General features: G+C 45.9%; 1 protein-coding gene across 7 annotated transcripts in view; it reads left to right on the top strand.

The window, feature by feature from the left end:
• Positions 1-24,186, top strand: part of TRAF5 (TNF receptor associated factor 5) — a 44,243-nt gene extending 20,057 nt beyond the window's left edge. The window contains exons 2-13 of one of the 7 annotated variants that reach the window (XM_053658579.1): positions 2,475-2,587; positions 2,926-3,058; positions 3,719-3,937; positions 4,930-4,987; positions 6,969-7,070; positions 11,291-11,455; positions 12,081-12,158; positions 12,476-12,550; positions 14,056-14,148; positions 18,461-18,601; positions 20,028-20,196; positions 21,379-24,186. In XM_053658579.1, coding sequence (XP_053514554.1) covers positions 3,720-3,937; positions 4,930-4,987; positions 6,969-7,070; positions 11,291-11,455; positions 12,081-12,158; positions 12,476-12,550; positions 14,056-14,148; positions 18,461-18,601; positions 20,028-20,196; positions 21,379-21,956 — 1,677 coding nt within the window. In that variant the 5' untranslated portion in view covers positions 2,475-2,587; positions 2,926-3,058; position 3,719 and the 3' untranslated portion in view covers positions 21,957-24,186. Of the gene's footprint in view, positions 1-1,736; positions 1,956-2,474; positions 2,588-2,925; positions 3,938-4,929; positions 4,988-6,968; positions 7,071-11,290; positions 11,456-12,080; positions 12,159-12,475; positions 12,551-14,055; positions 14,149-18,460; positions 18,602-20,027; positions 20,197-21,378 lie in introns of those variants that run through there. The other 6 variants (XM_053658559.1, XM_053658568.1, XM_037136949.2 and 3 more) reach the window with 6 other exon arrangements.
• The last annotated feature ends 2,157 nt before the right edge of the window (positions 24,187-26,343 follow it).

Below are 26,343 nucleotides of genomic sequence, written 5' to 3'. Positions count from 1 at the left end.
GAGAGAGAGAGAGGGAAGGAACCTGTGGTGACACACCCTCACCAGTGTTCGGACGTGGGCCATGCGAATAGGTGTGTAGGTGTACCTCATCATCATTCTCATTTGCATTTCCCTGATGACATATGAAGTGGGCACATTTTCATACGCTTATTTGCACGCGTGTATCTTTTTTGGCGAGGTATATTTCGGATACTATTCCTTTATCAGATATACTTTTTGCAAATAATTTCTCCCAGTCACTGGCATATCTTCTCGTTCTCTTGATGATATCTTTTGCAGAGCAGAAATGCTTCATTTTAATGAAGTTCAGCTTATCAGTTCTTTCATGTATTATGCCCTTGGTGTTATATCTAAAGAGCCATTGCCAAATCCAAGTTTATCTAGTTTTTCCTCCTGTGTTTATTTTCTAGGAGCTTAGTAGTTTTGTGTTTTACATTCAGGTCTATGATCCATTTTGAATTCGTTTTTGCGAAGGGTGTAAAAATCTGTGTCTAGATTCATTTTTGTTTGTTTTTGTGGATTCACAGTTGTTCCAGCACCATTTGTGGAGAGACTATCTTTGCTTACTGCATTGCCTTTGTTCCTTGGTTGGGGATCAGTTCACTGGATTCACGTGGGTCTATTTCTGGGTTCTCTATTCTGTTCTGTTAACTTACTCGTCTGCTCTTTTATTGATACCACACTGTCTTCATTATTGTAACTTTATAGAAAGTCTTAGAGTTGGGTAATGTCAGTCCTCCAATTTAGTTCTACTTTAAAAATATATTTTTATGTATATATTTTTACCCTAACCCAAGGTCATGCTTATTGATTTTAGAGAGAGGGAAAGGGAGGAAGAGAGAGAGGGAGAAAAACATTGATCAGTTGCTTCTTGTAGGCACCCCAGTCAGGGACCAAACCCACTACCCAGGCATGTACCCTGACCAGGAATCAAACCCCTGAACTTCCAGTTTACAAGAAGACACTCCAACCAACTGAGCAACTGAGCCACACTGGCCAGGGATTGTCCTACTTCTTTACTACTGAGCTGGCTATTCTGGGCCTTTGGGTCCTCAGTTATTAAAAGTCTAAAGGTAGGGTCCTGAGATCAAAAAGTCTGAGAACTGCTATTGTAGAGACAGACGGACAGACACGTATGTGAGCACGTTGAAGTTCTGTGCTAGGAAAGAGGTCGAGGTAGCAGAGGGAAAGCTGAGCTGAGTTTTGTACATCCCACTGCCTTGTTCTGGGGGCCAAGCCAGCCTGTTGCTTTAGGGGACAACTCTGGGTCCCAATTTAGATGTCGTGTGACACAGGCATGACCCTGGTCTCAGGAGAGAATCCCAGAGAAGCACAGGATGTGAACTGTCAACCTCCCTTGGGCCCAGAGAACATGTTAGGGCCTTTTGGAATAGGTCTCACACTTCCCCCAGAAAAGGTGGGTCTTGGCCGTTAGGGCTATGCATGTAACTCAAGTGCTATGCTATTGATCTTCATAACTACAATTTTTAACTGAAGAGTAAGCCGTGTTAAAAAGGGGAACCATCACATCTTGCCCCGATCACCTGCCACCCTTGAAGGGCTGCGGGAAACAAATGCAAAGAAAAGGCGGAGCTTTAGTCTCAAACCCCAAGAGAATGAATATATATATATATATATATATATCCCCAGTCTGCTGGACTTCTCCAGAAAGAAAGCTTTATTTGCTGTTAAGAGGCCAGCTTATTTGCTCCCTCTGCTTCCTTCGCCCAGGCCACACGCCAGCCTCAGAGCAACTCCCGTGGTGAGAGAGGTCAGCAGCTGACTTGGGCTGAGCTGAGGACTGAATGGGGCCAGTTGACCTCATCAGCTGCAACAGAATTGTAAGGGATCCCAAGAGCAAGTCAAAGCAGTCAAGCCTGAGGCCAAGCTTTCCTGTCCCCAAGCCGTGGGGAAGCCCATCACCCTCAGGGACCACCCCAGATGGCTTCCCATCTGTGAGTCATTTGTCAAACACATCCCCAGACGCTGCTCTGGGCACTGTGCCAGGAGTAACAGCACTTCTGCTGGGGAGGCAGGGCTTCTGTTCGCCTCGGGGACACTGGTGGGTTCAGAGGGTCCATACAGGTCCAGACCTCAGGCATGAGTGCTCTTGTACAGGCAGACGGTCTAGGGTCCTCATCAGGTTTTCAAAGGCAGGAGGAAGTTCTTTCTCAAAAACAGGCTAAGAGTCACTGTGTTAGAGGTCAGCAGTCATCACAGCTGCTCTGTTGAGAGTTTTCAAGACGTTCGCTCAACGGCATCCATTCAACAAACAGCTGAGCTCTTCCCCACGCCTGGCTCTGTGCAGAGGGCTGGAGACGCGACCGGGAGCGAGCCCAGATGCGCCCGTGTGTCGTTGAGGAAACCGATACAAATCAGACACTCCCACAAATACGTGTCTCATTTCAAATCAAGGCTTGCTGGTTTTATGACAGATTTCACAGTGGATGTTTACTTTTTGTCTGTTTGTCTAGTTTTTAATAGGTAATGCATTCATGTTGAATTCAAAAGGATTGCACAGTGAACGCCCCCTCCCCCACCCCGTCACCCAGCCACTCCCTGGAGGCCATGCATGTCCTCCAGCCTGGTGAGTGGGCCTCCTGCTACTAGACCAGGGGGAGAAGAGCAAGCCCACCTGAGAACAGGAAGCTTGAGATAAAATCTGAAGCATGAATATGAGTTAACTAAGTGAAGGAGACTGAAAAGGGTTAGGGGAAGCACTCTGGACAGAGGCAACAGCTTGTGCCACGACCCCATAGCAGGAGACGCAGGACACACAGGAGACCAGGAGACGGCACCGTGTATTAGAAGAACCAAAAGCCTGAGGCTGGGAGGCAGACAGCAAGGGAGGGAGAAGTCCCGGATGGTGGTGGGTGGGGAGGATGCACTCTTGTAGCCTGCTCAGCACTCTGACTTTTCCCCTAGGAGCCCTGGGAAACCACTGAAAAAGCACGGAAATAACCATCAATCACGCTTGCATTTTGAAAATATCACCCTGGCTGCTGTATGGAGAAGGGGGCCGAGGAGAGAGCAGTTGATGGGTCCTTGTTTAGTTCAGGTGAGAACGGATGTGGGCGGGCGGTGCTGCTTTATCTGTGCACAGCCGGTCCTTGAGTGGCTTCCGTATAAAACGCTGCTTCGTTGAAACGCCGACGAGGTGCCCTAAGAACTTAAACGCTTGTTCGTGTCGGTTGGTCTACGGTAACGTTGCTTCCGTTATGCGTTGTTTTGAGGCAATTTCAAGAACTTTTCAGTGACATTAAGCGAGGACTTACTGTATACTGCAAGGAATGTATTGGTGTGCGTGGTTCTTGCTTCTGAAAAATGCCAACAAAACATTTGCTTCACTGCCCTCAACTGAGTGGAAGAATACTCATAACAACAGTTTGCTTAGAGTGTGGTTAACACCTGGCTGGATTTTGTCCAAGCACGTGGCCAAACCGACAGAATCATGTAGCACCCTGTAAAAAGGTGGATGGACGAAGTTGAAGTCTCCTGGAGTCTTGCTAGAAGACATCAGGTCCGGCCTGCACCCCTGCAGATGTCTCCCCCCCGCGGGAGCCCTCCAGCGGCTGCAGGTTGCCGCTGTTGTCCCGGGGTCACACACAGAGTGACCATGTGAGTGATGTTCAATGACGAAAACTCCCGCTGCTTGCAGTCGTTGGGGTATGTGCGCACTTCACTTCCCTTCTGGTCTCCTGCCTGCCCCCTCCCGCAGAATGGCTTACTCTGAGGAGCAAGGAGGCGCCCCCCGGGGGTTCATCCGCCAGAATTCCGGCAACTCCATTTCCTTGGACTTCGAGCCCGACACGGAGTACCAGTTCGTGGAGCCGTTGGAAGAGCGGTACAAATGCGCCTTCTGTCACTCCGTGCTTCACAACCCCCACCAGACAGGCTGCGGGCACCGCTTCTGCCAGCACTGCGTCCTGTCCCTGAGGTGAGTGGGCAGCTCGGCTCTGGCCCCGGCGGGCCGGAACCAGAAGGCGTGTCCTGGGATCTGAGTGGCCTCTGTGGTCACCCAACTGTGATCTCGGTTTTGGAGTCGCTGTGATTGGCCGCAGAACCACACAGAGGAGGGGGGCTGCCCCAGGGCCCTTCTCTGAGACCCTGAGGAGCAGTCTTCACTTTTTGCCACCCACTGACTGATGTGCACCTTTTGCTCAAATTCAGACCACAGCCGTTTTGCATGCCAGGGCAAACCCAGGAGCAGGCTGTGCGGGGAAGATCCCCGAGGCCTTTGCTGCAGTGCCCCGGCCGTACCCTTGGGTGGCGTTTCCTCCAGGAGGACACTCGCTGCTACCGCGCTGTCCCCTCCAGGGGGGCTGTAAAACCTGGTCGCGCTGTGCTGAGGGAGGAGACCAGGAGAGACAGAATAGCAGGCACTTGGGGCTGGTAGCGCCTGCTTAATAAGCAGGTCATATCCTGCCAAGCTTAGAAAGGAGGTTAGCACAGCACATCCCCATTCCTTCATGGGTTCACTCGCTCAGTACCTGTGCACTCCAGGCGCCTTGGTGAATTCAGCTCTGCTGTTCAGAGCTGAAGAGCCAGAGGCCCATTGTGGAATAGGACCCAGTCTCTGCCTTCTAGAACGTTCCTGTCTAGTGGGGCAGACAGGTTGTGGTACGGTGTCATAAGCAAAGGACTGCAAGGGAACATAGGCAGGGGGCATTTAACTCGGTCCGGGGGACTCCTACTTGACTTGTGTCCTGGGTGATGAATGGGAGGTTTTCAGGCACATTGGAGAGGTGCTGAAACTGGGGCGTGGGGGACCTTCTGGGAGAAGGGCACGGCATGAGTAAAGTCAGGCAGGGCCTGGCCTGCTCTGCGGGGACTTCAGAAGCTGAGCGTGGCTGGGGTGCTGGGGCCGCTCTTGGAAGAGCCGTGGAGGTCAACTCTTAATTCTGGCTCTATTTTTATTTTTCTCTCCAGAGAATTAAGTGCAGTGCCGCTCTGCCCTGTAGATAAGGAGGTTATCAAACCTCAGGAGGTAAGAAAATCACTGCTTTGGTTCACCCGCTCTCTAGGCAATAGAGAAGCCAGTGTCCTGACTGGATGTCTGGGTTGGAGCAGGAGCATGGCCACGGGGACCTTCCGTGGAGTCCGTGTTCCTCTGCTGAGGGGCCAGGTCAGACCCCACTCCTGCCGCTGCTGAGAGAGGCTTGTTTGGGTCTTTACTGACTCCTCAAGTTTCCCGTCCTCCTTCCTCCTTGCCCCCCGCCTATGCTGCAATTGACTCACTTGGAGAAATGAAACATCCTGTTTTCTGGAATTCATTTTCTCATCTGATGACTCTCCCAAACTTCCTTTTGTTATTATGATGTCTAATAATAGCCTATTGGGATATAATTCATACGTCATTAAATGTACTTTCCAAGTGTACCTGTTTCATGGGTATGTACCCAGGGGTGGCATTGCTGGGTCATGTGGTGACTCTGCACTTAACATTCTCAGGACCTGCCAGACTCCTTTCCAAAGCAGCTGCACCGTTTTATGCTCCTACCAGCAATGTGTGGGGGCTCTCGTTTCTCCTAGTCCTTGCCAGACTTTGTCATTGTCCATGATGATAGCCATCCTCGTGGGTATCAAGAGGTACCTCGTGGTTTAGATTTACATTCTCTAATGATTAATGACGTTGAGCATTTTTCATGTGCTTGGCCATTTGTCTGGATTCTTTGTAAAAAAAATGCCTATTCAATTCTCTTTCTCATTTTTTCAGTGGATTATTTCTCTGTTATTGTTGAGTTCTACAAGTTCTTTATAGAACTTGTCTGTTAAGAGACTTGTATATTCTGGATACAAGTCTCTTAACAGACATCTGATCCACAAATATTTTTCTCCCACTTTGTGGGTTGTCTTTCCGCTTTCTCAATGGTTTCCTCTGAAGCACAGTAGTCTTCCTTATATTTTGTTTGTTTGGCCACTTGTTCTTTTAGTGTTGTAGCTAAGAACCCCTTACCTAAGCCATGGTCATGAAGATTTCTTCCATTTAAACATCGTTTTAAGCTGCTTTCTTCCTTCAACAGTCTGTCATAGGACATTCTAGCATCACCGGCACCGGGAGGCTCTCTGCACACCTGTCTGATACACACGCTCCTTCCCTGTGCTCCTGTGACTCATCCTGAGATGCGCTGGCCGAGGATGAGGCCGTACTCGGGTCTGCCTCACCCAGAAGGCCAGGGGTGGGCAGACCGCAGCATGGGATTGGTTGGGACAAATCCTGCCTGCCACCTGCTTTTGTATGGCCTGTGAGCTAAGAATGGTTTTTATATTTTTAAATCATTGGAAGCAATTAAAAGAGGGGCGCACAGAAACTCTGTACTATTTTTGCAACTTCTTATCAGTTTTAAACTATTTCAAAATAAAATTTTAATTTAAACTAAGACTAATATTTTGCAACATGTGAGAATTATATTTCGGTGTTCATAGATAACATGGTATTGGAACACAGCCATGCCCATTCATTGAAGCCTGGTGTACGGCAGGGTTGAATAGTTACCACAGAGACCACTGCAATGTGGCCTGCAAGCTGAAGACATTTACTCTCCGACCCTTTATGGAGAAAGTTTGCCAACCCTTGATTCACGCTGAAATAGCAAGTCAGCACAGCTTCAGTGATACCACCTGATACAAATCTCTCTGCTGGGACAGAAATCTGAATGTGTCACCCTTAGCCACAGCCCCACTTCCTCGCCATGGATCATATGGGGTCAAGTTCACCATGAGATTCTCCTAGCTGCAGCTGACTGCTCTGGACATTAAATTACTTGGCTTGTATGTTTAGTGACCTTTCAAAAGTATGTTTCTGAGACAGTTCTTTCTTTTACGGTGGTGAATCTGGTATTTCCATCTCACCCACCCTCCGGGAGTTTCACCCGACTTCTGAGGTGTGCCTGAAGAGCAAATTAATAATACCTTTAACCGTGTGCCCCTAAAGCTTTGGTGCGAAACCTATCACGTTTATCTTTCAGGTGTTTAAAGACAACTGCTGCAAAAGGGAAGTCCTCAATTTATATGTGTATTGCAAAAATGCTCCTGGATGTAACGCCAAGATTATTCTGGGACGATTCCAGGTTGGTATGACTCACGAACAATATTTCCCTTTGCCAATTTCCAGTGACGGGCATCGAACACCTTTTTGTGACAGTGGCTGGGCTAAGTAAGCGTGGGAGGCGACTGGGTTGCCCTCAGAGGATCCCTGTCCAGGACTCCTGCCGCACAGCCTGCCAAGGGCTGAGGCGCGAGTGCAGAGGTTTGCTCTGTCTGGAAGGCTTGCAGGACCTGCTACCTGTGCTAGACCTTGAACTGTGGGTTAGGGGCATTGATCCAAAAGTGAAGATGTGTGACATCCTGGGCCAAAGGCACACTTTAGCAAGGACATGTCATTTGGGGGGTTTGGGGTCCCTAGGGTTGGAGCCAAGGTATGACTGCCCCAAAACATTTGCAGATACTGGGGGTTGGGGGGTGTTTCCCAGCAGCTGTGGGCCCCCCGGCCTCTTACTAGAATCTGTGATCTAAGGCAGATAACAGACCAGAACAGAGAGAGGGTGAAGTTTAAACGTGAAATGGTGTTAGGAGATCCAAACAAACAAGGCACAGGGAAGTGAAGGGAGTCAGCTCTCTCTCAGATGGGACTGTCCTACCTGGCTCTTCCATCCAGCAGGGGAAGCTTGCGACATCCAAGGCCGGAACTGTGGCTGTGCCACAGCAGGCCCCAATCAGGTTTGATCACACTACGAATGAATAAGACTCAGGCACGTCAAGCTTCCAGGGAATTGCTTGGAGGCTGCTCAGACTTTCCGCTCCCACCCACACATTTGGGAACAAATTTTAGGTGATTCAGTCTTTTCTCCATCCTGCCACCAAACCCCCCAGGCGCTGAGCTTATAAATGTGTAAATGATTTCCTTGTTAACCCAGGGAGTTCTTTGGGAGCTACGAGTACTTTGTTGTGTTTTTCTGTAGCAGCCTCTGGCGATTTGTTCCAATAGTCAGCTCCTAGAGCAGGCCCTCCTTTCCGACTGTGTTGCCACTAAGCCTGAAAAGGAAATGAGACTCAAATGGACCACTGATCAGTTTTGGTGACCAGGTCACCAGCTTCTAGAGAACGGGAGCTGCTTCCTTTCCACCTGTTCCTTTCGTATCACCCCTCATTTGCTGTTTTCCCTACCTTGCGAAGTAAGGGGTGGGACCTCACAAGGAGCAGTCTTGATGAATGCTGACTATTTGAGTGAATTGAGTGAGTTTTGAATAACATGTGGATTTTTAAAATATATATATTTTATTGATTATTCTGTTACTGGTGTCCCAAGTTTTCCCCTTTTGCCCCCCTCCACCTGGTGCCCCCCTCTGCCTGTGCCCCCTCCCCTCCAGCAGCCCCCCCCCCTTAGTTCATGTCCATGGGTGGTGCATATAAGTTCTTTGGCTTTTCCATTTCCTATGCTATTCTTAACTGCCCCACCTACAGGGCAAGTTAAATGGTAGGTACAATTGCTTTTTGTACCTACCAATTATGCTTTTTAATCCCAGCATCTTTTCCCCCATTCTCCCCTTTCCCCCTTCCAGCACATAACCCTTCAAATGATCTCCATATATGATTCTGTTCCTGTTATGGTTGATTGTTTAGTTTGTTTCTTTAGATTTAATTATTGATTGTTGCAAATCTGTGGCCATTTTAATGTTCGTAGTTTTGATCTTCATTTTCTTAAGTAAGTCGCTTTAACATTTCATGTAATAATGGCTTGGTGATGATGAAATGCTTTAGCTTTACTTTCAATTCTAAATGATAGCTTTGCAGAATAGAGTATTCTAGGTTGTAGGTCCTTGCTTTTCATCACTTTGATTACTTCTTGCCAGTCTCTTTTTGCCTGTAAAGTTTTGGTTGAGAAATCAGCTGACAGTCTCACGGGAACTCCTTTGTAGGTAACTCTCTGCTTTTCTCTTGCTGCTTTTAAGATTCTCTTTTCATCTTTAACCTTGGTATTTTAATTATGACGTGTCTTGGTGTGGTCCTCTTTGGGTCCAACTTGTTTGGGACTCTGTGCTTCTTGACTTTTATGTCTCTTTTTCCTTCACCAAATTAGGGAAGTTTTCTTTCATTATTTTTTTCAAACAAGTGTTCAGTTTCTTGCTCCTTCTCTTCTCCTCCTGGCATCCCTATGATTCAGATGTTGGCACGTTTAGAGATGTCCCAGAGGCATCTTATACTATCCTTTTTTAAAATTCTTTTTTTTTCTTGCTGTTCTGGTTGAGTGCTTAGTTCTTCTTTATGTTCCAAGTTGTTGATTTGAATCCCAGCTTCATCCCCTCCACTATTGGTTCCCTGTAGATTTTCCTTAATTTCACTTAGTGTAACCTTCATTTCTTCCTGGATGTTTTTTTAAAATTTTGTTGCCATATTCAATGAGTTCTCTAAGCATCCTGATCATCAGTGTTTTGAGCTTTGCATCTGGTAAGTTGGTTATCTCCGTTTTATTTAGTTCTTTTTCTGGGATTTTGTTCTATTCTTTCGTTTGGGCCATATTTCTTTGTCCCCTCAATTTGGCAGCCTCCCTGTGTTTGTCTCTGTGTATTAGGTAGAGCTGCTTTGACTCCTTGTCTTAGTAGTGTTATCTATTATAGAAAAAGCACCTGTAAATTGTGTGGAGTGGAGCCTTAGGTAATCGCCAGGGCGGGGCAGGGCAACCTGTTTCGCTGCTTTGCAGCTCTGTGTTGGGGGCCGGACTTGGAGAGGGGACAGTGCCACTGTCTGGCTTCTGGAGGTTTGCCTGGCACTGGCCTTGTGCAGCTGGTGCCCTTCCAGCTGTTTCCCTGGTGCTGAATCCCAGAGGAGGTGGGTCTGCATATGTCTTAAGTACTTGCAGGCCCTTTAAGCTGAGTCTTCTGATAATCTTCCAGTTCTGTTGCTGCCCCAACTCCCACTGGTTTTTATAGCCAGAAGTTATAGGAATTTATCTTCTTAGCATTGGAACCCTGAGCTGGGCAGTCTCGCCTGGGGCTGGGATCATTCACTCCCAAGGTATCCTTCCCAAGTTATATCCACCACACGCAAATGTGGGACCACCCATTCTGCTGCCTGCTTGTCCCCACCTCCTCCACCCCTCCCCACATCTCCACCCCTCCTACCCATCTGACAAATGTGGCTTCTTTAAATCCTTGGTTGTCAGACTTCCATACAGCTTGATTTTCTGATAGTTCTGCATGTTGTTTTGAGGTCTAGCTGTAATCCTTTCTGTGGTTGTGTGAGGAGGCCAAACATGTTCACTATGCCTCCATCTTGACTAGAAGTGAATAAGATGTGGATTTCATTTGTCATCACCGTTTGTTTCTTACTAACAGAGGCAAAGGAAAACAGCTATAATATTTACCTCCTACGGAAAAACTCTTTGCCATTCTTTTCCTTCGAAGAAGGGGTCAGCAAACTGTTTCTGTCAAGAGCTAAACAGCAAATATTTTAGGTTTGGCAGGACATACAGTCTCTTGTCACAATGGCTCAGTGTTCCCATTTTAGAAGGAAGGCAGCCATAGATCTTATGTGAGCAAATAGGTAAGTGGCTACTCTCCAATAAAACTTTATTTACAAAAACAAGTAGCAGGTCAGGTTGGTCCAAGGGCCATAGCTTACCAACCAGTTTTAAAGGATTTTAAAGTTCACTAGGAGTTTGACAAGTTGTCAGAATCGCAATAACTTACAGTCATTCAAAGGTTTTATTAAAATATGCTTCTTTTCATAAATCTCTAATGTGAAGACAGCTAGAATGAACACTATTTATGTCATTATTCTCTTGTATTCTAGTTAAAAACACTTCCCGACCTTATGAGAACGACCATCCCTACCCTTTTGTGGACCTGTGATCCTGTGTTTCCTCTTCCTTCTTTTCTCAACCACTTCCGGCCCAGCTTCCTCTCCCTCCCTGTTCTTCCTTTAATCCCTTCCCTTCCTCCTTCCCTTCTGTCCTGGCTTTTACCGTCTGCTGTGCAGAGTTTAGTACTTGGTGCTGGTGGTGATGAGTACACAAAAGAAATAGAAAATACTTTTGAAGATCTGGTAAATTCATTGGCAAGCCGAAGGAAAATATTCAAGAACTAAGCAGAGAATGTGAGCATGGTCCTAGGTAATCTAAAATAAACTCACTATACCTCGTCCTTCACCCATCTTCCACCGACCTCCTAACTCCCACCAAGCAAGGCTGGCTTTCGCAGCCTTGGTCAGCCCTGGCTGCCCTCCCTCTGGTGCCCCCTAGCGCTCTCACCCGGCCTTGCCGTCGCATCCCTCCCACCATTATCTGTTGCAGGACCACCTTCAGCAGTGCTTGTTTCAAGTTGTGCCGTGTTCTAATGAGAACTGTGGGCAGCCAATCCTTCGGAAACACCTGAAAGAGCACTTGAGTGCATACTGTCAGTTTCGAGAGGAAAGATGCCTTTACTGCAAAAAGGATGTGGTGGTAATCAATCTACAGGTAAAAGAAAAAAGTCACTTTTATGGGGCTAAAATCTGCCTCAGTGATCACATTACTCAGATGGGCTACCAGAAGCACCTTTCTGGATTTATTTTTGTACAGAAATAGGTCTAAAGAATAATTTTGTAGGAGAGAAGTTCTGTAAAAAACAAAAAGCCTTCTCATTGGTGGGACTCTGTTCTTTGATTATTGGCAAAAATATTCTTTGAGCACCTGCTGGGGGTGAATGCACACAGCTGGACGCTAGTGTTGGGTCACCGGAGGTGCCCATACTGCCTGTCCTTGGGATGCTGTGACCCAACTGGAGAGCTAAGGTGCAAGCGTGAAACGGAGCGTGGGTGCCTGCACCGAAGGAGCCACACGATGCCTCCCACAGCCTTCCCTCTGTGCACCCTGTGCCCTCCTTTTGGAATAACTGGAAAATCGAGTGGGATTGAGTTCCCTTGTATGTAGAAAGCAGCCCCGTGTACATAGTCCTTTCTGGAATGAGGCCATACCTTCCCATGGATGGCAAGCCGCATAAATAGATCTCCCAAGAGACATGTGCATGAACACTCGGAGGGCACAAAAGGGGACCCTGGGAAGCAAGGGTGGCTCTGTTTCACCGCACTTTTCTCTGTTCCAGAATCATGAGGAAAACCTGTGTCCCAAGTACCCGGTATCTTGTCCCAACAAGTGTCTGCAGACTATTCCCAGAACTGAGGTAACTGGAAATAATTCTCTCAGGAGATTGTATGTAAGATAAACTTTTAGTGATCATCATGGCGAGCGCCTAGGCAGACTCGAGACTCAAATGACAGCCACGATAACTGCGCCTCCGTCCTCCCTTCCCTTTTCCTGAGAATTCTCCTCTGTTTTCACCAAAGTGCTCCCTCTGCCAGGCCCTAGCATGGCCTTTTCCTTCTCTTATCCCTGCCATTCTTTCCAACCCCCCACATCGGCTCCCTGCTTCCTGCAGTTACACCAGGCAGTGGAGAATCGCTGACAAATTTCTGTAGCGTGAGGCTGTTCCTTTCATAGGTGGATGAACACCTTGCTGTGTGTCCTGAAACAGAAAAGGACTGTCCTTTCAAGCACTGTGGCTGTCCTGTGAAGGTACGGAGTGTCTTTTTGTTTCCGCCGCTACGTTCTGCTATATCAGTTCATTGGGCGAGTTGACTGTACTCTTTGATTCCATTGGGGCACAAAAGGGCATTCACGTATGAGAACTGTAAGACTGGCAGTTGGATGTGTCAGGGCTCTTCAGAGACACAGAACCAACAGGAGATATAGAACATAAGTAACGTATAAATATATAAGCGTATATATTTATAAATATATATATTTGCTATATATTTGTCTTTGCCATTAAAAGGGTAAGATTCACCTTTCTAGTGCATGGACTACAGAATTGCTTTCCAGCTCTGAAAGGAATCCTCTCTAGTTTGGCCCAAATGTCCAACAGGGTTCTATTTTAGAACTTACATCAGAACCAGAGCTGGCGACAGAACTTGCTCTCCGGATGAGGGGCCAACCTTAAACAGAAGACAAATTGACAACGACTGTTTGCTTAAAGTTCATGGAGCTCCCAGAACCCCTACAATTTGCTTTTATTGCTGACACAGGCACTTTGCAATGACTGGGAGGGCAACGCACTTGCATGGGCTGGAATTACAGTTTGGACACAAGCCTGTGACAGCAGGACGGTGATAGAATAGAAATGTGCTTGGTGGGAGGGAGAGCCATCAGAACCCGTCTGGAGCTAACTCGCCCAGGAGACAGGTTTTGTATGGGGATAGTTGAAAGATGATAACTACACTTAGCCTACAGGGCTACCCTATATAACACTACCCTATATAACAGTTATATACAGGGTATATAACTTCCGCTCTCTAAGAAAGAGAGCCAGAGAAGGCCCTGGCCCCTGCCTGGACAGGCTTTTATTGCTTTTCTGGGTACATTACACTGAGGTCGGTCCTCATTTACTATGCATAGGTTCACTGCAGGGGACTACCTTTTCCAGATAACAAAGGAAAGAATGTTGCTACTTACTTCAAAGAGAAGAATGTTACAGGATTAAGGGGAAAAGTGGTTGAACCTGTTACACTCCATACTTGGGAGGTTTAGCAGAGACTTTCGGAAGTTTCAGTAAGCACTTTCTGCCTCAATTCAGGGTGAGAAAGTTTCAGCAAAAGCAAGTCTCATAGCAGCCTCGGTACAATGCAGGCCTGATTCGCCACTGGAAAAGTAGGTTTCTCTGAGTATGCAAAACAGAGTTCATTCTTGTATTATTATTATTTATGAACTATTGTGTTATTTTCCATATAAACAACTGTAAACCTACTTTTGCTCCACCCTGTATTCCCAGGGCAAGGAAGGAAATCAGTGTTGAGAGTTTTGACAGTGGCCTGAGTCTCTGTCTGAGTGAGTTTAAAATTGTCCAGTGGGTACTGTTGAATCCTAATGCTAGGAAAGGGAACTGCAGGGGCCATTTTTTCTGCAACCTGCCTCGAGAAAAGTAAGCAAAGTTGTTCCAGTTCTGCTTTGGCAAAGTATCCCGCCACCATCCTCGCTCTGGGGGACTTGCAACTGCCTGACTTACTGTCGTCTCCATCCTGAAGGGTAAACGGGGGAACCTGCAGCAACATGAGCGCTCAGCCTTACAGGACCACCTGCTGCTCGTTTTGGAAAAGAACGTCCAGTTAGAAGAACAGGTAAATAAATAGTCCGGGGTTCAAATGCAAAGGGAAGTGGCAGAATTGCTGGGATTTGCAATTTTGGGTATTCCTGTTCTCTGTTTCAGTATGAGTCAACTGGAGGTAGGTGTTTGATGCATATCCTGGCTGGCAGGACCCATGTGTTGTGGCTAAGAGAGACAAATTCACACGGACTACAGAGGTCCTATGAAGAAAAAGGGACAGCATGGCCGCTCTCTAAGAGAGAGAGCAAGAGAAGGCCCTGGCCCCTGCCTGGACAGGCTTTTATTGCTTTTCTGGGTACATTACATTGAGGTCGGTCCTCATTTACTATGCACAGGTTCACTGCAGGGGACTACCTTTTCCAGATAACAAAGGAAAGAATGTTGCTACTTACTTCAAAGAGAAGAATGTTACAGGATTCAGGGGAAAAGTGGTTGAACCTGTTACACTCCATACTTGGGAGGTTTAGCAGAGACTTTCGGAAGTTTCAGTAAGCACTTTCTGCCTCAATTCAGGGTGAGAAAGTTTCAGCAAAAGCAAGTCTCATAGCAGCCTCGGTACAATGCAGGCCTGATTTGCCACGGGAGAACCTCTCTGTGGGCGTAGCTCCTGGGTGCTGGGACCTCGCTCCCCACTGACCTTCGAGAGTGGGAGCTGGGCTACATTCCCATGCCACTGTAAATGGTTCCCTATAGGTGTTTTTCTACTAAGTGGCCAGAAAGAGTGTTGGGATTATAGAAGATTAGAAATGGAAGGAGGCTTTTAAATCATCAGTCAACAGATGAAGTTGATTAAAGTCCAAGAAATCCTGTGAGTTTATCTCTTGTGTCAGGATTCACTCTCAAATTCATGCCCCCTGATTCCCAGTCCAGCGCTCTTCATGAGCTACCATAACGCCTGTCTACAGCCTCTCCACACACCTTTTGGTTAATAATAATACCTGGCACCTAGTAGGTGCCTAGTAGGTGTCTGATGTTTTAAAATTAAATCAACATGACCATAAAACAACAGTGGACAGTCTATTCTAGGCCTACGGGTTTTATAGGTCTTGTAGTAAGTCCTCACTCCTGCCTTTGAGAAGCTTTGCAACCTGATAAATGCTTATGTGCACATTGATTTCACTGTGTTGCAATGATCAAGTGAAAGAATATGTGCAAGTGCTGACTCTACTGAGTCATTATTATAAAAGTTCATTATTGTTTAGGACATCTCAGAGGATCAGGCTTTTCAAGGCCACATAAGGAAGGAAACCATCTATCTGCAGAGAAGGAGCTGAATTTTCTGCTGCAGATTATTCTATAGCGTCTGATTCCAGATCAAAGAATCTAGGCTGTGAGTTCTAGGGTCAGATCCTGGGGAAAATGAAAGACTGATTAAACTGTAACTTTGGCCGAAGCCATGCTGCCTAGTAGCCATTCCCAAAGTCTCTCTGTACCACTGCCTCGTGCACCCATCCATTCATTTAACAAATACCTGTGTCAGGTGTCATGGTACCTCACAGGTGTCAAGTACCGTGTTAGTTGCTAGGGACACTGAGTTGAGGAAGACACAGTCTCTATCCTTGAAGAACACACAAAAATGTACAGAGTTGAGTTGCTGCACCTCACAGGACACGCTATGAGGGTCCCCAAGTCTGGGTTCAGAGTCTGCATCAGTTTATTCCAGAGACGTTGGGGAAGGACGTCTGAGCTGCGTCTTGAAAGGTGAGAAGGCCTGTCGGTTAAAATGTTGTGGGAAGAGGTCATTCCAGATGGGAAGTCTGTGCCAAGGCAGAGAGGCATGGGAGAGGCTGACGGTCCAAGGAAATGAGACATACTTTTGGGGTGGAGAGGCACTTGAGTGTGAGATGGGGAGTGGTCGGAGTCTAGTCCATTCGATGCAGGATGCATTGGCCATCCATGTCAGCTAAGACATGTTTTGAACACTATGCATTCAATTATTTTTTTACTCGTTAATATTCTGCCTTATTTCAGAAAGGATTTAAGGACCAAAAGTTCAAACTGACATTTGTCAATAATAGGGAGCTAATGAAGGCTTTAAATTGGAAAAGTACTTGGCCAGCCAGTGGTTTGTTTGCATTTGAAAAGTCAGACAGCTGACAGTGGCTGGAAGGTGGATAGAGGGACCGGGCGGATGCTCCACACTAGTCCCGTGCATTTGGGGTGCTGCCTAACCTCTCTCTGCCCCAACCTTCTCATTTGTAAAATGGGTTGTGGTGAGGGTTAAATGAGATGATATCTTTAAGCTCTTAGTGCTGTGCCTGGAATGTAAGCATTTTGTTATCAGGTGGATGCAAGATGCTGGAGGAGGTGGTGGTGATGCTGAGGGCCTGACCAAGGCTGCATCAGTGGGGGTAAAAGAGGGCATTGGGAAACATCCCACTGTTGTGCTGGGAGGCCATAAGCTTCTAAGGCAAGGAACATGGTGATGTTTGGGGGCAGGTTGGACATGAGGGTTGGGAGACTCCTGAGTTTGCTTTTGTTCAGGGAGACATGTCTGGTGTGTAGGTGGAAGTCAGCTGGCGGGGTCTTACCAGAGGATTCTGGGCCAGGGAGCAGATGGGCATTGTGCATTCATTCCTAAGACCTGTATCAGAGGCCCTCTGTGTGCCAGGCACTGTGGGAGGCTTTGGGGATAAAGAAATAAGTGAGATGTAGCCTCTAGAATTTAGTGAAGAAAAAAAGACCTAAATTACCAAAAAAAAAAGCAGTAAGAGTAATGAGGGTAAGTTATGCACTAGAACAAGGGTGTCAAAGTCACTTTCACCAGGGGCCACATCAGCCTCGTGGTTGCCTTCAAAGGACTAAATGTAACTTCAACTCCTTAACAGTTAAGGAATAGTTACATGTATACAGTCCTAATATTACATTTGATCCTTTGAAGGCAACCACAAGGCTGATGTGGCCCCCGGTGAAAATGAGTTTGACACCCCTCCACTAGAGTATGGTCAGGGTGTCATGGAACTTGAGAGGTGGCCCGGGTGGGTGTTCCTAGTTAGGAAATGGTTCTGAGAGGATGTGCTCTTGAGCGGTGGCTTAGAGAGCAGTACTTTCTAGATGCAGGAGGAAGTGTCTGAGAGAGCAAGATAGAAGTCGTGTACTTGTGCTGTGCAGAGCGCACCAGGGGTATGAGTGGGCATGAGGCTGCAAAGGCCGCCCGGGCAGACTTGTAGGGCCCCGGGTGGCCAATAAAAGGCCACCAGAGACAGGTGAGTGGGGGATGACAAAAGCAGTCGCTTCATAGTATTGTAGACACCATATTGAAGTATGCACTGGAGGGAAACAAGACTAAAGATAGGGAGAGCATTCATTCATTCATTCAACAAACATCTAACAAGCACCGGCTGGTGCCAGGTACCAGTTGCTGGGGCTACAGTAGCCAGTGTGATCCATGCCAGTCCACGCTCCCAGAGAGCTGCCCTTCTGGCGTGTGTGTGAGGGAGAGTGTAGGACCGCTGGGTCACCAGGTAACAGTCCAGGTGAGCAGTTATGAAGGCCGAAACGAGTGCCGAAATGAGACAAGACGAGATGGGAAATGGATGGAGGAGTTGCTTTGTTCGTTTTGCTGTGTGTCCAGAGTTGGCAGGTGTTGCCCAGTGAGCAGATGTGGGGATGAGAGGGGAGCTGTCCGGGGTCACTCTTAGGTTTTTGGTCATTTCTTACAAATAGATTACAAATTCCGAGAGAGTAGTGTGTTTTGCCTACCACTGGGAAGATTACTTAAACTCTCTGCCTCTGTTTCATGGTCTGTAAATGGGGACTGATATTCACACCCAACTCACAGGGTTCTTTGAGGATAAAAGAGCTAGTGAACAGAAGGGTCCGATAGATATTCAGCAAATTTCAGCTGTTCTGTTGACACTGTACTTAATGCATGTTTAAATGCAGAGTATTTACTGTGGTGTGGGGGTCAGGACTCTGTGGTTGTTCAGTAAGTGCTTCCTGAGCACTTGAAGGGAACCAGTTCAGAAAATTCAGTCAGGTGGTATCACTGTCATCAGATGAACCATCGCAGTGGGTTAACCATCGGAAGGGTGGGTGAGAAATCTGTGGATCAGGTCTTTCTCAAAGTGCTTGTGAGTGGTTTCCTAGGATTATATGGGAATCCACCTGTAAATATTTTTCTAAATATAAACTAAATATATATATATAATTCTATGTGTAGATAAATAATTCTATATATAAATATGTATATATTATATATAATGTATATGTATATATATAGCTTTCCTAGAAACACTTCCTACCTGCAATATTCTTCTAGAACTACATTTGTTTTAATTTGCATGCATGCATTTAAATGACCTCATTCACATTTCTGTTTTTAGATTTCTGACTTACATAAGAGCCTTGAACAGAAGGAGAGTAAAATCCAGCAGCTAGTAGAAACTGTAAATACATTTGAAAAGGAGTTCAAGCAGTTTGCACAGCTCTTTGGCAAAAATGGAAGCTTCCTCTCAAACATCCAGGTGAGAACTGACCTTTCTATCCATAGCCAAGGTTTAGCCTTCAATTGGTAGTCATGGTTTCTCTTCCAACTTTTTAAATGGAAATAATTTTAAATGTATAGAAAAGCTACAAGAAAAGGGACAACTGTAATAGAATAATCAATAAAATATATTTTAAAAAAAGAATAACGCAGTGCAAAAAATGCCTGGATACTCTCCACCCACACTCACCCACTGTCAATATTGTGTCCTGTTTGCTTCATCATTCATATTCATTCATTCGTTCTTTCTCTCTCCTCTTGTTCTTTTTGAATCACTTGAGAATAGGCTGCTGTGTTATGGCATTTTACCTCTACATACTTCAATATGCATGTATTTCATGAGAATAGAGATCTTCTTTTACATAACCCCAGTATGTTTAGCAATATCAGTAAATTTAACACTGATACAATACTTTTGTATTATTTATGGCATGTAGGGTTTTAATTAATGTTGGGCCAATATTAGTCACTCAAGTTCAGGTTTATTGAGAGCATTTGTAATTCTGCATTTTGTAGTCAACTAAGTGAAACTATTAATTCTTTGGGAAGAAAATGCTTTAAACACCACTCGAGTATAGCAAAAATTATCTATAAATCATGAATGCAAAATAACCATAAACAGATTCCTAATGAATCATGTCTTTATTGTGATTATGTAACCTTTAGTTAAAAAGATTTCAAGGTATGATATGGGCAATATTTTTGAAATTTGGGTGGAAGAAGATGCAGGCCATGTAGTTTGCACGCCGTATCAGCACACTGTGTGTTTGAGTGTGTGTGCGCTTGCACGCACGTGCCAAGAGAAAAGGCAATGCATGATATGTTGCTATTGGAATTCTGATCTTTTTCTGACACAGTGAGAGAGCAGTCCGAGTTGAGGTGCTGAGGGTGAGGGGGGAGGAGAAATGTAGCGGCAGATGTTTTATCTCTTCCATCTAAAGGGGGCAATCGGAAGTTCAAGCTCCCCCTCGGGGCACTGTGTGCCCACCTGTAGCACTCAGGCCAGAACAGGGGGGCTGACTTCCAGCTCGCTCTCTGCCTTCTAGCAGAGCAGAAGCGAATCAGGAGAGCAGCTTCTCAGAAGAGAAGGCAGTGGTAAGGTAAGAGGCGAGACAACGTGAGAATAGAAATCTAGGGATAGCTTACAGAACCGAGTGGAGAGAAATTGAGGGAGGAGTAAAAATCTGATAAAGAGAAGTTCAAAGATTTGGAACAGGACCTGGGATAGAGAGGAGGAGGGGGAAAATACAGGTGGTTAATCTCTCTGCAATCTTCATTGACTGTTTCTCTTCTGGACTATGTAGTTTTTATTTCATTAATTGATTGAGTAAATGTGAAATGTTTACATTGAAAAAATGTAATCTCAGTGAACTACTAAGATATTGATATCTATTTTGTACTGAAAGGTTCTTGCCAGTCACATTGACAAGTCATCTTGGCTCGAAGCTCAAGTGCGTCATTTATTACAAATGGCAACCCAACAACAAAATAATTTTGATCTGAAGACTTTGATGGAAGTGATTGATACAGTGAAACAGAAAATTACCCTGCTAGAAAGCAATGATCAAAGATTAGGTATGTCCACTATTTTATACTTCCCTTCTGGTGACTCGTCTGTCTGCATGTGTTCATGAAACAAAGCCGACTCCTGGCTGGACGGAGAGCCACAGCTGTCCAGGATACAGAGTGGCTGAAGCTGGTGTTTGTGAAACAGAACAGCAGTGGTACCCTGGCTACTCAGACAAAAGTGATGAAGAGCCATGAGTTGGGGCTGGAAGAGACAAAGGGTAGAAAAGGGCTGAAAAGGGCCAGGAAATGCCAAGAACAAAGGAATGACAGTTTTTCATTGAGAGTAGAAAATAACATTAAAGCTAAGGAAGAGATGGGGGCATGCTGCTTTGCGTGGAGGCACACATCAGAGATGTCGTGGATTTGGTTCCAGACCACTGCACTAAAGCAAATCTTGCATTAAAGTGAGTCACAGATTTCTTAGTTTCCCAGTGCATGTAAAAGTTATATTTCTACTACACCATAGTCTATTAAGTGTGCAATAGAATTGTCTCTAAAACACAATGTGCATGCCTTAACTAAGGAATACTGTATCGCTAAGAAATGCTAACCATCATCTGAGCCTTCGATGAGTTGTAAATCTTTGTGCTGGTGAAGGGCCTTGCCCGAGCAACATCAAAGATCACTGATCAAGATCACCGTAACGAATATAATGAAAAAGTGTGAAATATTGCAAGAATTCTCAAAATGTGACTCAGGACAGAAAGTGAGCAAAGGCTGATGACTACATGGCACCTGTAGACTTGCTTGAGGCAGGGTTGCCACAAACATTTAATTTGTAACAGAATCAATGTCTTGCACAGCTCAACAAAGCAGAATAAACCCAGGTACACATATACAGAAAAATAGTAAAGGGTTTGGCTGTTGGAAAGTATCCCAGTTTGAAAACGGTGGGGCTCGCCACACAAACACACGTTAGTTGAGTGCAGAGTGTGTCTCCTTTACACGTGGGTGAGCTTCAGCTCGAGAGGGCGCATCCGAGTTTCCTTGGTGCTGCTCTTGCCAAGACATGAGATTCACCGAGTTGATATTATTAACGCAGATGGCCCATTGGTGGACATGAATCCGCTTCATCTTTAGGATGTCAGAATTTTGTTGGTTCTTTTCAGATAACAAAAGTCCACTCTGGGCAAATGCTAAACACAACTCAGGCCTACAGAATCTCTTTCTTTCTTTCTTCCTTTGCAGTGGTTTTGGAAGGGGAGACGAACAAACACGATGCCCACATCAACAGCCATAAAGCACAGCTGAATAGAAACGAAGAGCGGTTTAAACTGCTGGAAGGGGCCTGCTATAACGGAAAGCTCATCTGGAAGGTGACTGACTACAGAATGAAGAAGAGAGAGGCGCTGGACGGGCACACAGTGTCCATCTTCAGCCAGCCCTTCTACACCAGCCGCTGTGGCTACCGGCTGTGCGCCAGAGCCTACCTGAACGGGGACGGGACAGGGAAGGGGACGCACCTGTCGCTGTACTTCGTGGTGATGCGAGGGGAGTTTGACTCACTGTTGCAGTGGCCTTTCAGACAGAGGGTAACCCTGATGCTTTTGGACCAGAGTGGCAAAAAGAACCACATTGTGGAGACCTTCAAGGCTGACCCCAACAGCAGCAGCTTCAAAAGGCCGGATGGGGAGATGAACATTGCGTCTGGCTGTCCCCGCTTCGTGCCTCACTCCACTTTGGAGAATGCCAAGAACACCTACATTAAAGATGACACCGTGTTCTTGAAGGTGGCTGTGGACTTAACTGACCTGGAGGATCTCTAGTCACTGCTTCTTGGGTGATAAAAGGACTTCCTGGGTCAAGAACCACAGAGGAAACTTTTGGTTAGCCCAGTGACTGAATTCAAACTCGGTGCACACTTGTAAATATTCGGGGTTTTGCCCTTAGTGTTTGAACTCAGTTAAGAACTTCCTAAGTGCTATCGTCTTTTTACATTTTACCCTGTTCCCCTTTGAAACGAAACACTTAGGATATCCTCTTGTTATTTATATTTCTCTATCCATTGAAAGATAGGAAAGTTTCTTGAAAGCAAGGTCTGGGGCATAGTTCCTCTACTAGGGACAGGGTTTCAGGGGAGACAGTCTCTGGTAAATGTTACTGAGAACACAGATGTGGAATTCCCAGTTGAAAATGCTTGAGTATTTGGTCTGCTGATTCTAGACTTGACCATAAGGCTGCAGAAGCCTTCTTTTGGGGCCGGTTGTCCCAGATCGGTAGATGGGTGGTGTACAGACGGAGACGGTATGTCCAGTTGGAACACATGGTTCTTGGTCAGGTACTGAATCACTACACCTCCAGATATCTTCATGAAATTCACCAGGAGTCCACACGCACAGTTTTGCAAGCCTGCATAGGAACTGGTGGTTAGAGGGAGCATCTTCATTGTCCCTGCTGAGGTAAAGCCAAAGGACGCACAAAGCGTGTGTATACGGAGATACAAATATCCAACTCAAGTTCAGATTTTATTAGGCTCCACCGTGTGAAAACTATTCTCAAAGATCAGAAACAAATATTAAGAGTTTTAATAAAGTTTGACCTAATGTATATATGTATATGTATACAAATAACTTAAAGGTATTTTGGTAATAGTAATGTGAGGATGGACAGAATTTAGTATATGATGGAAAAAATGTCATGAATGCATCAGAGGAATTTAAAACCTGGGGGAGACACTATTACAATTTCCAGTGGGTATCAGAAGTACTCCTATCCAAAACTGATTATTAAAATTAGTATTTCCGATTCCTTTTGAGAGAAATTTTGAATTCATAAATTGGGATGAAAATGAGCATTTATATAAACATGTGACTTTTCTTTTCCAAGTCCTGTGTCCTCCGTGAAGAACAGAAATGATTATGTTCTTATGCATCTATTTGTACTCACACTGAGGGTGTGTATGCAGGTTGAGATGAGTTCTGCTGACCCTTGAGAAGCCAGAGGTCAACATGAAGTACCCCGTTTGCCTGAGTCCTAATTCCCTGCTGAGCATTTCTCACCCTTTGGCCTGGCTCCCTTGATTCTGCAGTGACAAGTGCCACGGGCCGAGGGCCACTTAGTGCAGCTCACTCCGGCGATGACCAAGCACCCTACAACTCCTGAACTGTTAACCTGTTAGAAGAGGCATGATCTATACAGTGTTTTCTGGAATAACTGAAACTTTCTTGATGTCTTCTGTGAAAACTTCAAGACGCTCAATTTTCAAGATGGAGTCATTGAAACTTTCTTAATTTTTCTCTGTGAAACTTTCAAGATAGTTTCATAGTACAGAAATCATCCCAAAGGGTTACTTTCAAAGAAGTAAGTTCACGGCAGGAGTACAGTGAAGAACTACGCTGTAGCTGCTGGTGAACGCTGGTGCGGCGGACGGTCAGCCCAACACGTCACACGCAGGAAGCCTTTCTCTAGACCACACAGGTGGCTGTGTGTGTTTGTCCTCAGTGTTCAGTGTCTCTAATCAAGTCCAAGACCACCCTGTAACTCCTCGGGAGTGGAAGGTCATGTTGGTGTAACTAGCTCTAACTAGTGGATGTGGAAAACATTTTCAAGTCAATTTATCAAAATACTGGTTCTGTGTTTCAACCAACTTCTCGACATAAAAAGTCGAAGTGATGGCACAGTTTGCTTATGAGTTCAGAGTCCCTTCATCACTGAAAACAAGCAGAACAAGGTATTCTAGGGCAAAAAGCACTCCTTTACTGCAAAATAAGAGGTGATTTTTGTTTTAAAGAAGCATATCCATATAAACTATTTTTCCTCTTTTATAATATGAAATTATTTTTATTCTACAGGGTCCAGCAGAAGTAAGGCCTGCTTAAGTGTGGTTCGTAGGGTAATAATATGGGTGTAATAATTTATAGCTTTCATGTGAACATGTCACCTAAAATGTCACGTGGTGTGCTTGAGTATGTTATAGAATTACCTGCTTATGATTTTGTAATAAAGAAGGGGTGTTGTTTGTGCCATACTCTGTATATTAATAAGATTTAATTTTTATTTCCATTCCGGTTTGATTTTGATTCCTGGCGAAAAGCAAGCAAATGTACTGGCCATGAAATGGGAGTTGGCCTTGACAAAGGTATGTGCGGGGTTAGCGCAGGGTGGAGAGGCGGAGCACACACCAACGCGTATTGACAGATCTGACTTCTAGCCCTGGATCTCCAAATGTGATATTTTCAGAGAAATGAGAAATAGCCACAGATGAGTGCAAGTCAGCCCTCTTTGGGGGTAGGCTGTTCCAGACCAGGAGGTGAGTGGTGCACTTAGGACAGGGCGCCACCAACCCTTCGTGTGGCCCCCTCAATGAGTCCACAGTGCTGGTTACTCTTAGAAAGTGGCTGGACACACGGGTCTTCATCTTACATAAGAATTCTGGGCTGGAGATAGAGTTTTGATCGATGCACAGTAGGGGACTCAGGACAATGACCGAGACCACCCAGTCTTAGGGGAGGAGTGAGAGGAGGCTGCAAAGCATTTGCAGAAAGAATGGTCATAGGTAAGAGAAGTACAGTGAGGTGGGAGAGGGACGTACACATGGGCAAATGCCACCCTGAGAATAGCTGATCCTAGCACACCCCACAGTTGACTCTTTTGTAAAAAAAATTTTAAGTTGACTTTTAGAGAGAGAGAAACAAGCATAGGCTTGTTCCACTCATCTGCGCCTTCACTGGCTGCTTCTTGTACGTGCCCGACCAGCCTCGGCATATTGGGACAACGCTCCATCCGACTGAGCTCTCCGTCCAGGGCCCGCACAGCTGACTCTTGAGCTCCTTACCCACCCGCATGCTGCTCGCTCCTCAGTCTGTACCTGACCCTGCCTTTGCTTAAGCTGCAGACATAGTACCCGCTGACCACCTGAACCCAGAAGTCCTACAGGGACTTCAAAGTCAACTGCACCAGAAGTGAACTGGGAACCTTCCACTATCCCCCCACTGCCAACCTCTGACTCCTCCTGTTCATCCTGCCCCAGGTAATGACATCACCACCCTGAGAAGTTTGGACACTAGTCCAAATTCCTCCCTCACTGACCCCATCTGCACCCACCCAGTTCTGCCAATATGACCTCCAGATAAATTTTAAAATTACTCCTACTTATCGCTATTGCAGCCTACATTATTTTGCTTTGCAATTATTCTTTTTTCTTTTACCTCTTTCAAATTCAACTTCACACTGCCACACAGGAACCTCTAAATGAAAATCTGAGAATGGCTCCTCACTGCATCTACTGGCTCTAGCAACCCCAGGGCAGAGTCCCCCTCCTTGATGGTGTACCAGGCCTTGCATGCCCACCTCTGGCCCTCCAGCCTCACCTCCGGACAGTTCTGCTACTTCTCACTTAGCAGTAGCACCCCGAGCTGTTTGCCATTTGTCTGAGCTTCTGCCATACTTGTATCCAGAGTACTCTTCTCTGCCCTCGCCTCCTCCTTTGGTGAACTCTGGCCCTGGAAGATTCTGCGTTGTCCTCCCCTTCTCCAGGAGGTCTTCCCAAGCCAACCCTACTCGCTGCACACCCGGCCCTCCCCTTCACTAGGCTGAGAGTCCCTGCTCCGTGCTGTGTACTTTCTCATCTTTACCTCAGTTGGTGGACTTTCCTTCTTTTCTTTTCCCCAGAAAACAAGTGTAAATTGTGTATTTGTCAGATTTTTGTGTTACAGGCCAATAGAACAGATATTTTCCCTGTCCTCATGAAACATAAGCTGGAGGTCAGCCGCAGGTGGTGAACCAAAACCGTCCATGTGTGAATGTTTCCAGTCTCCTGTCCGATAAAAACATTGTCCTTCAACTCTCCCACCTCCCCCCAAAATGTATTTTTCAAATCAGTTCTCAATGTTCATGATTCAAAAGAAGAGAACAGGCAGGAAACATTTCAAAGGAGGGCTCTAGGAGCAAACTTTATGAAGAAAAAGGCTCTACCAATCCACACAAGGATTGGAAAGAATGAAATAAAAATGGGAATATGAACCTATGGGAGCTGTTGGGAAGTATGACTTGAAGCCCCTTTGATGCTTTTTTTCTTCCAAGAGACTGTTAAAGACTAAAGCACATTTAAAACGTTTTTTGGGCCCTGGCCAGGTGGCTTAATTGATTGGAGTGGTGTCCTGTGCACCGAAGTGTTGTGGGTTCCATCCCTGGTCAGGGCACATACCTAGGTTA

This window comes from Artibeus jamaicensis, unplaced genomic scaffold (genome assembly GCF_021234435.1).
Source record: "Artibeus jamaicensis isolate MK-2021 breed Jamaican fruit bat unplaced genomic scaffold, CSHL_Jam_final contig_2170, whole genome shotgun sequence".
Classification (NCBI taxonomy): Eukaryota; Metazoa; Chordata; class Mammalia; order Chiroptera; family Phyllostomidae; genus Artibeus; species Artibeus jamaicensis.
Note: the sequence above shows the minus strand (reverse complement) of the source record. Positions and strands in the feature narration are given on the sequence as shown.